At 39.8% G+C, this 12,823-nt stretch overlaps 1 protein-coding gene across 1 annotated transcript; it reads left to right on the forward strand.

Moving 5' to 3' along the window:
* The first annotated feature begins 8,774 nt into the window (after positions 1 to 8,774).
* Positions 8,775 to 11,535, forward strand: LOC147620495 (uncharacterized). The gene is made up of 5 exons (XM_086824719.1): positions 8,775 to 9,047; positions 9,681 to 10,554; positions 10,667 to 10,722; positions 10,829 to 11,053; positions 11,230 to 11,535. Exons 2-5 carry the CDS (start codon positions 9,781 to 9,783, stop codon positions 11,285 to 11,287), a joined length of 1,113 nt encoding a protein of 370 aa, XP_086680845.1. The 5' UTR covers positions 8,775 to 9,047; positions 9,681 to 9,780; the 3' UTR covers positions 11,288 to 11,535.
* The last annotated feature ends 1,288 nt before the right edge of the window (positions 11,536 to 12,823 follow it).

The following is a 12,823-nucleotide window of genomic DNA, read 5'->3' on the forward strand; positions in this document are numbered from 1 at the left end:
GACTCTCTGAGCAAGGTCACTTTTTAAGCTAGACTTTTTCAAGCAAGGCTACTTTTAAGCAAATAGTTGTAGAACTTATCTAGATCTATTGAGTCTTTTTTTAATACTCGTTATTTTCATTGAGCAATCTAAATTTTCGAACTATTACAAAATGTTGTAGCACAATGTCCTAAATTTACTAGTTGAGGTATGATTAATTTCATTGTATATATATTATTTAAAATTCATCATATTTTTTATCCTCTTTCTTCATGCCCATGATACTCTTTCTCTCTTGCTTGATACTACATGAACTAGAGGGGCCATGGTGTGAATGTACTCTTTTGTCTAGCATCTAGTCCCATCAATTTTTAATTTTTTTTAATGTGCCAAACCATCAAAGTTTTTCCCATGAGTCAGGAATATATTATTAATGAATCTCTAAAAACATTATTTCCATATGGCTTGAACTAACGTTGCTAGGAGAGATTTAGATAAACTCTTCTAAGCCTTGAGAGACAAAAGGGAGGATAGGAGCAAAAGAAAAGACAACCCTTAAACCAAGGGGTGGAGAGGAGAAAAATAAAATATAACCCTTAAACTGAGGGAAAATAAAGTATGAGTATCGACACAAGTTAGTGCCCTATTCTAGATAAGTAAGTATGAGAAGATATCTAGATCCATGACACCAAGGGCATCTGAGAGAAACACTTAGATGGTTTGGCAAGTTACAAATGTGGACTCTTGAGGTGGGGCAAAAAATCCAATTAAAAAAATGGAATTTGTTTTTTTATGAAATTCCCAAAGAAGGGAGTGGGGGGGAATACCCAAATGGAATAATTTTCTTTTCTTTTTCTTTTATATAACTTGTTTATATTAAAAAGAATATTCTTTTCTAATGAAGTCCCACAAGTGGTCATGCTGGAATGAGCGTGGGTAGAGCCTTGTAATTGTCTCAATCTTGTGGTGGTCATCATCAGGATATGGACAGGCTTAAGGCGTCTTGTGTTTGGGTGTAGCCCTTAGAGTTGCATCCCGCCTAGTTCTTAGAGGGAGCTCTACCTTTTCTTGCCTTACCTTTTGAAGCCCCTTTTTAAAAAAAAACATAGGTTTTATCTATTTTTACATTAGCTTACTCACTCCATCATTATCACAACCAAACTCTAATATAGAAAAAAATGGAATCTTCTCGAATGGAACCAACATGTCTTGCCATATCTAAATATAGGAGTTCTTACCTCTACCTCCAAACCCTTACATGGGATGATCTCTTGCTCTTTGCTCCTTGTGCGCGTGGACACATGTGTGTTTGTGTTAGAATCTTCTAGAATCATTCAAACCCTTGCATGGGATGACCTCTTGCTCTTTGCTCCTTTGTGTGTGTGTGTGGTGATTTTACTAATAACAAGATGTTAAAATTGATTCATTTTGAATTCATTCTTAAGAAAAATACTTCCTTTCAGACACCATCTTGAATACTAATAATGTGCGATTCCTCTCTCTCTCTCTCTCTCTCTCTCTCTCTCTCTCTCTCTCTCTCTCTCTCTCTCTCTCTCTCTCTCTATGTGTGTGTGTGTGTGTGTGTGTGTGTGTGTGTGTTCTCTTCCTTGCTTGTCTATGTATTATTTTTCTATAAAAGATCAACATCTAAGGAATCTTTATGAGGATTCCCAATCCTTTCATGCTTTTTCATGACCTCACTACTCATTACATTTTGTAATAATAGGACTTTGTAAAATAATACATGCATTGCTATAATTTTGTATAAGATTACATTCTTGCATGCCATGTTTCTCCTCATCATATTATTCACATGGTGTGCCATGTGCTCGTACTCTTATCCACAAAGTTGCCTTCCCGAGAGAGAACCTTTAGGGGTTATTTAGGAGTGGGGATGAAGAATCTAGCTCCTCGATAGGCTTTAGTGCTTAAATTTTTTATTAGGAAATTAGAAACATCATCTTGCTTGCTACACCTAGCCCTAACTTAAAATTTAGGTGGCCTTTTATGGGCCTCAAATCAAATCTAATTATTAATCCATGCATAATTTAAACACCATTAGAAGTTTTTTAAACTACTTGGACATATAATAAACAATAATCTCAACCCTTGTACCAAAAGTTCTAACTATTTTCAACCATATTATTAAATTTTCCAAATTTATTTTCAATCTCTAGGATCCTTTTACTTGTTTAGAAACATATATACATTGGCCATGTTCAAGAGATAATGCTCAATTTTTATGCCTCGGGTATATCTAGGAGTTTGAAGCACATAAAATAATCCCTTACCACACTTACCATTAGAAAAGCTTATGAATATAGAAAAAAAAATGTAAGCTTATGAGTATAGAAAAGTACACAAAATAATCCCTTACCACACTTACCATTAGAAAAGCTTATGAATATAGAGAAAAAATCGTAAACATGTAGGAGTACTATTGTTAGCTATCTCCCTAGCAAATTAAATTTCTCTTGAACTTTCTATTTCTGTGTTTGATGGATTTTACTAAATATTTCTATAACTTTTGACTATACCTTAGTAGTACGGTCTTAAATAGTAGGGTGCACTAGTTCTCTCTAAATTTTAAGTGTAAAGTGTTAGACTCTTCAAATATACATGGTCAATCACTCGCATTGGAGTACTTCCACATGATAAGGAATCTAAAGCATAGATGTTGTGCTTTAAGTTGAACCATACTCATATAAAATTTACCCACAAACATTATAAAACATTAAGATGATCACACACATTAATCAATAAAGACATTAAGATGATCACACACATGTGTATGAATCACTAAAGACACATACAAGCTCTTACTAGTGCCACTAAGATCCACTTGACATGTGATAGTGCAAAATAATTGAGATGAAAACATGAATACCATTCAAGAGTGAAAACTATTTTTTGTTTTTTCTTGTATCCATTAGTCAAATTAGTGAATAACAATCTTGAAGACAAGCTATTTAGATAAGTAGCACCCAGGTCATTTAGATGGGAAAGGCATACAACTATGCAAGCATACCAAATGAATTTTATAACTCAAGATGCATTTTATATAATGAGCCCTTATATAACCAATACAAGAAAACTTTTGGTCATAAAAATTAATGATGAGCCATGGTAGGCTCCATACAATATTTGCAAAGGTGGTTGAACTTTCTTTGCCTCCATGAACTCAAAAATACATACCAAAAAATAAAGCGGCATGACAAGGCTACATATTTATAGACCCCAAAATGAGCATCTAAATCGCTAACTTAAGGCAATTTTTCAAATCATGTGTATTCTTATGTGCCATAGGGATTTCACATAGTAAATACACAACTAGTAGCCACCACCACCATGTCTATTAAACATTAAACATAAATGTTTGGTGCACTTACGATTATTAACCCAATAATCTAGCATGGCACTTTGACTCTCATTTGAACTTATTTTGATCGTGAAGGTTCAAATATATATACACATGCAAATACACATGAGGATGGCACTTTTTAACCTAAATTTTTCTTTAAAATTTAAAATTCAATTTCATAATCACTCCTGGCCTAGGCATATGGACAATTTCTTTGTTTTTTAATATGGACAATTTCATAATCACATGTCGCCTAGGCATATGGACATTTTTTTATGAAAACATGTAAGAGTCACTTGTACACTTTCCAGTCAATTCCAGTCAATATAACTAAGATTCTCGTGTTGCACAGTACATGTTAAATCACATCTTATGATGAACGATCTCCAAAAAAACTCCGCACATATGTGACATAAGCACAAGAAAAAGTTTATGGCAATCTAAGTGTTGCATTGTTACTTTGAGAACCTTAACATGATTTGTGAGACAAGATATAAAGTGGGAATATAGAAGTGACGAAGCTTTCCTTATCATTATCTATCGTGATTTACTATGAAAAATTTAAAATCCGCTTATACAAGAAGCACCTAACTTGTTAGCATTTGTTTGGATTTCCTTTTTAAAAAAGAGAGCATTATGAAAACTAAAAGGTTCTCAAATCATCATGCAATAGAAGGGAACAAACATATTTTTTAAAGATGTATAAAGTTTTAAAAAAATCCCACCTCTAAAACATGTACATGGTCTAAGAGAAGATAGTTTTTAGAAATAGATTATTTTATCATATAGGAAAAGACACACTCTTTCCCAAGAAAAGAAAGCTTTTTTGCAATGAAAGGTGTAGGAAAAAAAAGTGTAGAAAATGTAATGAGTCCATGAAGTGAAGCAAAAGTTTTGTTGTTGGTTCTTGTATGTGAAGGATTCATGGCATTGGATTTTGTTTTTTCTATACAAAAAAAACATTGACTTTGGGGATAAATTTTTTATAAGAATCTAAGCTAGCATTCCATCTCTTATACATACAATACTCTCCAAAAATTTGATCATTTAAGGGTCTTGGGGAGTAGTAGATGGTCATCAAATTAGGTGAGGGAGCTATTGAGAGGTAGTATTTACAAAAAAGAAGGTTGAGGACTTGTGGGAGAGAAACAAAGGTAGGAAAAATGTCGATGAAAGGGACTTTCCAAAATGAAAACACATTCTTGTGAAAGGGGCTTCCCAAAGTAAATCGTTGTGAAAGGGACTTCCCAAAATAAAAAACACATTCTTGTGAGGAATGTTAGTTACATATGAGCAAGTAAACTAGGCTACTTGTGAAAAATGTGAAAGTAAACTAGTCTACTTGTTGTGAAAAATATGAAATAGTATTAGTATTTGCTCAAAACATTCCTCTTCAAACCATTATGTTAAAAGATATCAATACTTAAAATGGACCTTTTTGGACTCCAAGTATTTCTACTCAAATTTGTGGAAATTGTTACCAAAAGCCTCTCTACTTAGGTCGAAGGTCGAAGGCCTTGTTAACAAAGTCAAAACTACATTCATGTCCAATACCCTCTTCTCCTCTTCTCGCCAACAAAGGATTTGATTTATATGATTTCTATCCCCAAATATGGTTTATTTGACATGAATTTTGGTAGTTGCCATAGTGATCTAGCTCCATCATATCTGACATAGTGGTTTATTTGCCATGAATTTTGGTAGTTGCCATAGTGATTTAGCCCCATCATATCTTAGTACTATTTTTTCCCTCTTTTCAAGATATGAATGTCGTTAAATCTATAATATGACAGCTCTAGACTTAATGGTAGAAAATCATGTTTAAGAATTATTCAATTTGGTACAAGGCATAGTACTTCAAAAAGAGAGAAAGAAAAGTTGGTAACTTCATCATGACAGTCACATGGATGAAGCTTGGAATGATCCCTACTAATATGATATACTTTCTAAATTTTAGTGAATCTAATTCTCATCTTCAGTGTGGTTGGTCATTTTGTGTTGCTCAATGATTTGCTCTCCATTATATCTAACCTTTTGTAACCTCATGGGCCACATGCTCATAAGGAATTATATTCAACCTTGTAACCTCATGGGCCACATGCTCACAAGGAATTATACCCAACCTTGTAACCTCATGGGCCACATGCTCACAAGGAATTATACCCAACCTTGTAACCTCATGGGCCACATGCTCACAAGGAATGCAATTTATGTAAAAGCATTTTGAATGGAGTCAAGGAGGTAATGAATGCATCACTCTTAGGAAAAGTTGTGATCACTACAGAGCATAACTTTTCTCCATATAATTAGAAACTTTTCACAACTTCAATGATTAGCGTGAAGTAATTTCTTCAAAAGGAGAGGATTGAAACTTTGTGATTTAGCTTACCTTCAACATGTGTAAATTATTGTTGAACATGTGCATGAGCTTAATTGAACTTGTAGGGTTTAGGGATGTTGTGGACATAAATGTAGGCTTGTGCTCAAATTTTCTCATAGATGAGCTTAGTTGAACTTGCAAGGTTTAGGGATGGTGTTTGTGGACATAAATGTTGGCATGTGCTCAAATTTTCTCATATTTATGCCTTTTCACCAAGCAAAGGTATACAAGTGTCTTTTCTCTCCATCTGGATGTTGGGTCTTATCCCGCATTCACTGTTCCTCTTTTCATCTCCAATATGGACATTCCCCCCCTCTCTCACACGCACGCGCGCACACACACACACACACAGTGAGAGGTTTTCAAGTTGCAATGGATGCTACATCACAAATGACATGGTACATGCAGATGACTAGCCAACATTTCAAAAACCTCAATGGGTGTGTCCCATAGTCACCTTTTTAACAACGAAAACTGGAACAACAGTGCTTTGGCAATCCAGGAATCTAAAGAGCACTATAATATGGCACATCAATCACAATGCATAAATGAAGGAGGTGAATTTGGTGAGGCTAGAGGAATGCATACAAGAATGCTTTCAGAGTCGCAAGTTCTCGTTAGAGATTTTCATAAATCACAAGTTGTTAAATGGCACGACTTCCTTTGTCCTTATAGATATAGATTTAAGGAGGTTTACACACCTCCCGCCCACTTTTTTGCTGATTACACACCTACTGTCCACTTTCCATTGTTTTGCTAAATTCTTGGTAGAATGCCAAATATTTCATGAGACCTCCCCCTAACCATGCTCATGGACAAGGTCTTTCCCATCCCTGTCAGAGCCCGCCATGGTCTTTTTTGCTAAGATGGATGGAAAGGACATTGTCCCACGAGCATGGGCGAGAGGAGATCTCTTGAAAATCACTTAAAAAAAAATCAAGAACAATAGTGCTTATGGAATCCAAGAATCTAAAGGGCAACAATTTGAATCATTGAGGAATCTAAAGGGCACTACAATTTAAATAATTGAAGAGCTCACTCCACTACAATGCATAAATAAAAGAGTTGAATTTAGAGCAATGCATACAGGCAATGCTTCTAGAGAGGGAAGTTCTCATTGAAGCTTTTCTGAAACCAAAGTCACATCTAGTGAAATGTGAGCCTCAGCCTCAAAATGATGATGTGTGTAGCCAATAGTCTTTGTTTTGGAATGGGATGTGCAAGGTCTATAGGTTGTATTTGGTTATCATAGGTCATTTTTCGCCTTTGAATACACTTTTCATATATTTAACAATCTATTTCTAATAACAAAGGCAACTTCCTTTATCTATAATACCTTATTTGGGAGCTGCCAAGTGGTGGCCTCTACCTGCTCCACGTGGCAGCTCCTTCTTTCTTCTCTTCTTCTATACTATACACTACTTCTTCTCTTCTTCTATACTATACTATACATAACTACTCTTACAAAGTATGCTATATGTATGTATGTATATATATATATATATACTACTACTACTACTACTACTACTACTACTACTACTACTACTACTACTTATTTGAGGGTTGGAGAGAGAGACAGAGAGAGAGAGAGAGAGAGAGAGAGAGAGAGAGAGAGAGAGAGTAAGTTATAGAGAGAGTTGGACAAAGACAAAGAGTGTGAATTAGAGAGAGAGTGAGTGTAAGAGCAAGAAAGAGAGCGAGTTAGAGAGCATTAGAAAGAGAAAAAGTGTATTAGAGAGAAAGAGAGTTGGAAATAAAGAGAATAAGAGAGAGAGAGAGAGAGAGAGAGAGAGAGAGAGAGAGAGAGAGAGAGAGGTAAAGAGAGAGAGTTAGAGAGAGATAGAGTGTGTGTATAAGAGAGAGAGAGAGAGTTGGCCAATTCGAGAGAAATATAGAAAGTTAAAGAAAGTAAAAGACATTAAGATAGTTAGAGAGAAAGAGTTAGAGAGAGAGAGAGAGAGAGAGAGAGAGAGAGAGAGAGAGAGAGAGAGAGAGAGAGAGTTAAAGAGAGAGAGAGAGAGTGTGTCATTGTTTTAGAGAGAAAGAGAGACAATGTCTTCTTTGGCTTAGAGCCCCGTCCCACAGAAGCTACAAAAAAATAGGGTGTTGATGGCGCTATTGGCCCTCGAACCAGTCCCACGCTACAGCACCATCTCCTGAAATTTTATCGTTTCACGTGTTGTACCTGTCCATCAGGTTGCCTGAGCTTGTATAATTGTTCGCACGCAATGACCGCTGCAGAAGGTGTATTTGCACGAAAAGCCCGTATTTGTGGCTTTTTCAATCGCACTAGGGGCTTTTACTTAGCTACCCTATTAGTACGGGCAAGAATTATTCAAACACGTGGGACTAGTGTGTAGTACCACTAGTAGTGCATCAGATGCATTGCTAGGCTAGTGGTGCGTGGGACGGGGCTCTTACTCCTGTCCCTATCTCTTCCATGTGCTCAATGGCACCACGTTTCTTGACGATAAAGAGGTTGTTAACTAGATGGGATAAGGGCTAAGAGAGGAGTCAGAAACTTCAAACACAAATACAAATAGTGTTTTTACCGCCCGCCTCCCTTCAAACCTAAAAAGCTTTTTCCCATGTTGGCCAGCATAATAATAATAATTACAGTGAAAAAAAAGAAAAAATTAGAAATGTCGTTGGCGTAGGAGATTCTCGGAGGCCGACGGACCCGTGACGGGCTGGGCTACGGCCGGGCAATTCGGGCAGGCCGCCGGGCAATTCGGGCCGCGCCGCCAGCCTGCCCGTCCTGCGAAAAAAGCGGGACCCGCCCGTTTGCACTGTATTGACGAATCGAAACCGTCCGATCTTGCAACATCGTCACGCAACGGATCGACGGCCAGCAGGCTCGCCTTACAGTACCAGTAATTAAACAACACTAAATTACGCGCGCTTAGCCCTAATCAGGCGCGGTGGACATCGCGACCGTTGCTTTTGATAATCGGTTGGATAGGAAAACGCCACGTGATTGCTTCTTCAACCTGGGGTCATTTGCAAAACGCCCATAACCGACACCTTTTCCACACCTTGCCTTTTTCTGTGCCCCCCTGTCTGCCTGCAGGCATCCACCATAGCCGGGGAACCTTCAAGCTTTTTGAGTTCTCATCATCTTCGACCTATCAAGCCTTTTCTTCCCCTCTGCGCCCTTTGTCTGCAGGAGGACCATCAATTCGATACCCTGCCTTCCACAGAGCCCAGCTGCTCCATGTCCAGAGTCCAGCTACAGTGGCAGTTAGCGTAAGCAGAATCAGATTCTGTGTGCTGCGGGGCCAGTGTCTGAGAGTTCCTGCTGCTGCAGCCTTGGCGTCCTGCAGGCAGGTCCGTAAGCTTCCGAGTCTTCAATTCTTCCTTTACCGGCATCGCCGTAGAAGCTGCAAAAAAACTGTAGCTTTTTCTTTCTTTTTTTCTTTTTCTTCCCTTTCCTCTCCTTCTCCTATCCCTGTTTTGTTCTTCTTCTTGCTTTTTTCCTGTGCGGCAGACGTAAGCTCCAACGGTAGATTGGTAGACGCATTTTGCAACTGTTGGAAACGTACTACGATTCTCGCTTTCAATTTCTCTAACCTTTCTCTCACACACGCTGAGGGGCACACAGAACAGAATAAAACCTTGCCTTCTCGAGCTCAGGGTGGCATATAGGTCTTTCACAGCCAGCGATGGGGAGCAAGCAGACACTCTACAGGATTGTCTAAAGCTCCACGGCTTTCGTTGCTATGTGACAAGAGGCTGCTTCTTCAATTTGTAGCCGGCTGTTTAGGGTCAGTTCTGAGCCAAAAGAGGATTACTTGAGCCAAATTAGGGTTTCTTGGAGCTTCCTGTCGCTTGCTAGGCCGGCAAGTGGCGTGTGTTGCGACTTTGTATGGAGAAAGGCGGGGAAGGGGTGGTGGTTCGGTGCTATTTTTGTGTTATGCCAGCTTTGGAGGTGAACGTTGAGCCTGCGGCCGACCGTTGCAGGGGTTTTGAACAGGAGCGGTGCGGATGAGAGGGAACGCAGAACTACTATTTTTGTAGCGGGGGTTCAATCCACGCAACATCAGCAGCAGGCAGAAGAAGCATGGGGAAATACATGAGGAAAGGCAAGGGCGTGGGGAAGATGGAGGTCTCGCAGGGCTCTCTTGGTGTGAGGACCAGAGCCAGAGCGCTTGCCCTGGAGAAGGAGAATGCAATCAAATTCTCTTCTTACCATACCACCACTACAACCACTAGCAGCAGCAAAACTAGCGAAAGCTCCCAGGCTCTCTGTCCTGGAAGCCAGCCTCACTACATGGAGTTGCGTAGCAGAAGGCTTGAGAAAGTCACCAGATGCGAGAAAGAGAAAGACTCCGTAGAAGACGACGACGTTGCCAAGGGTTCTGCCGGAGAGCTCCTGCTGGGGCAGCGCAAGAATAGCAGCGGCACCAGGCCTTCTTCTCCTTCTCCTTGCCCTGCAGAATTGCACACCTTTCACGAAGAACCCTCCAGAATGAGGACTCAGAACAGCAGTCGCAGCATACAGGACTTCTCCCTCCTCGCCTCTGCTGCCGATGGCACAGCTAGCGATGCTGTAAGCCACACCAGGCATCCGGCCCTTCCCGCTCAATCCTCTCTTCAATCCTCTGTCAAGGGCTCTAGCCTCTCTAAACCTGTCGCCGCTACAGCTTCTTCTACTCAATCCCTCAGCCATTCTGCCGTCTCCATTCCACAGAAGAGGCCCCTGGGAATGCTTACAAGGAATCAGAGGCAGGAGCTTGCCTGCAGCTTAGCAAACCAAGTCGCAATGGAGGTGGACACAGAGATGGTTTCATCAGAAGCAGCCGGCCCTTCTGGTAAAAACGAGAGAGAAATGGAGGTAAGCTTCGCAGTTCTATCTGTCAGTTAATCAGCAATTCCAATCGAGATTAGCCGATTCCGCAACAATTAGAGATTCAATTTCTGTATTATGACAAGATTGATCACGACAGGTTGAGCCTTGTTTTGGAGAAAGTCCAATGATCGCTGGACCTTCCAGCAAAGACAGGTAACAGAGTGTGCGAATTCTCCAATTCTTTTTTTACTTGATTGTATGCACACAAAGTAGTGAGCCAAAGGTGCTAGCTAGATTATTCTGCTTTGGTTGTCTGCAGGCAATGTGAGCCAAGCACTTGCAGGCGCACGCGAGAATGCACGCCAGATAGCTTCATTCGAGATGTGGAAGCTCCTGGGTCAACATCCAGAACACGCCGTTCTTCACAAGGCAGGTCTTTAAGCGCCCCATTTTTTGGCAGAACAAACGAGGCTCCATCGTCGAGCGAAATCGAGGCCTTTTTTGCAAGCGCAGAGCAGCAGGAGCGCAGGCGCTTCATAGACCGGTATTTGTTGCGAATCATAGCTTTGTCTGCTTGGTTCTAATTGGTATGATTAGTATGCTGCATCTTTACTTGGTCCTGCATGCTTGGGAATTTGTCTGTCTAATCTGCAGCTCTGGGTCGTTTCAAAACCAGTGTTTTAGCTCCTAATTTGGCAATTGACTTTTTGTATGTTGCAGGTTTAATTTTGATCCTCTTACGGAAAGGCCCTTGAGAGGAAGATACGAGTGGCACTAACATGAAGTAATGGTCCAAGCTTTCCCACTACTTGCGACGAGTTGACTACTTTGCTTTCCAAATGTACACGGGCTAATTCTCTGAATGGAGGAAATCTATGTTTTTGGGGCTCCTCCTCCACCCCATTATCCCACTGGCTTGAACAGAGGATCAGGGCAAGTGCAGCCTACAGATTGTACGCACTTGTAAGAGTTACTGTTATGGCAATGTACGATACAACCACTGCAATAAACTTCTTTTGACGTGCATTCTCTACTTATAAGCGTCACTCCTAGGATCCAGTCAACGGGGAAACATATGTTAATTTTTCCAGTGTGTGTATGTGGACAATTTAAGGGTGTCTGTGGACCATTTAAGACCCTTGCGTGCAGTGTGTATCACTGTTAAAAAAAACATATTTTTCAACCACTCAAAATAAGGACAACTCTTAAATCTATTTGTTTTTTTTTTCCCAAAATTTTCGCTATATTCTGGTTTAATAACTAAAATATATGAAAAATCATTCCTTAAAATAAAAGCTACTTAATATCTAAGTCAGTTCTTGTTAATTGTGGCCGGTACAAATACAATAGAGGTGCCCTTTTTCTCGAGCACTAGTGTGTATGTGGACACAATTTAAGGCTCATCTGCACGCAAGGGCTGGTTGGTTGCAAGTTTTTTTTTAAAGGGCTTGAAAATTGAATGTTGTGACCGCTTTGGAATCCTTCTCAAAGTGAAAACTATAGCCACAAGACGGACTCTCAGGTTGTGAGTGGTTTGCAAAGTCAATGTTGGGAGCATTTGAAGCCTCACATTGCAACCAGCAAGTGTCTTTCAAGTACACCCTTGATTTGTTTTTGCTTTGAGTTTGCCTCCAGAGCTTCTGTCTTACAATGCTGTTGCCTGAGACAGTGGATACTTCTAGTGGACATGGTTTTGTAGGGGCTTACTAAAACATACATGTTAGGTATTAGGCTTTCTGACTTGTTCCCAATGTGCATAAGAAGGATCTCTCAACCAGCTTTAACCTGCAAAACTCAAATATCTATTTATTCCAATTGACCTTCTTGGAGGGTCTGGCTAGCTTGCCTACCACCTACCATAGCTCTCCTCTGAGCATGAGGCTATACCAACACCATGCTTGACTACTCATCAAAGCCTTGGTGTCCCATACCACCAGGATCCACCATCTTGGGAAAGCCCATTATTGAGCCTAATACTCACTTATATAAAACAGAGGTGAGAGTGTCCTTAACTTCTAAGCTCACTTTACACTAGCTCATTGATTAATATCTAACTAGTACTAAATGTCAGTATTGCCAGTCTAGTTGTCTTTTGGGGACATTGCAAACACTTGCATTTTCCCCATCTGTATTTTTACAGATTTTTATGGACCTCCTTCAAGTTTCTATCCATCTCAGTGTTTGGGAAACATTTTTGAGTGAACCTTCACCATGGGTTGAAGAGGAAATGCCAGTTTTGAACAAGCATTTTCTTCACAGTTTCATCCAATTACTACTATTTTTCTTTATTAACGATTTGGAAGAGACATTTTTC

Source organism: Cibotium barometz, chromosome 31 (genome assembly GCF_041138505.1).
Source record: "Cibotium barometz isolate CiBa-2024 chromosome 31, ASM4113850v1, whole genome shotgun sequence".
NCBI classification, from domain to species: domain Eukaryota; kingdom Viridiplantae; phylum Streptophyta; class Polypodiopsida; order Cyatheales; family Cibotiaceae; genus Cibotium; species Cibotium barometz.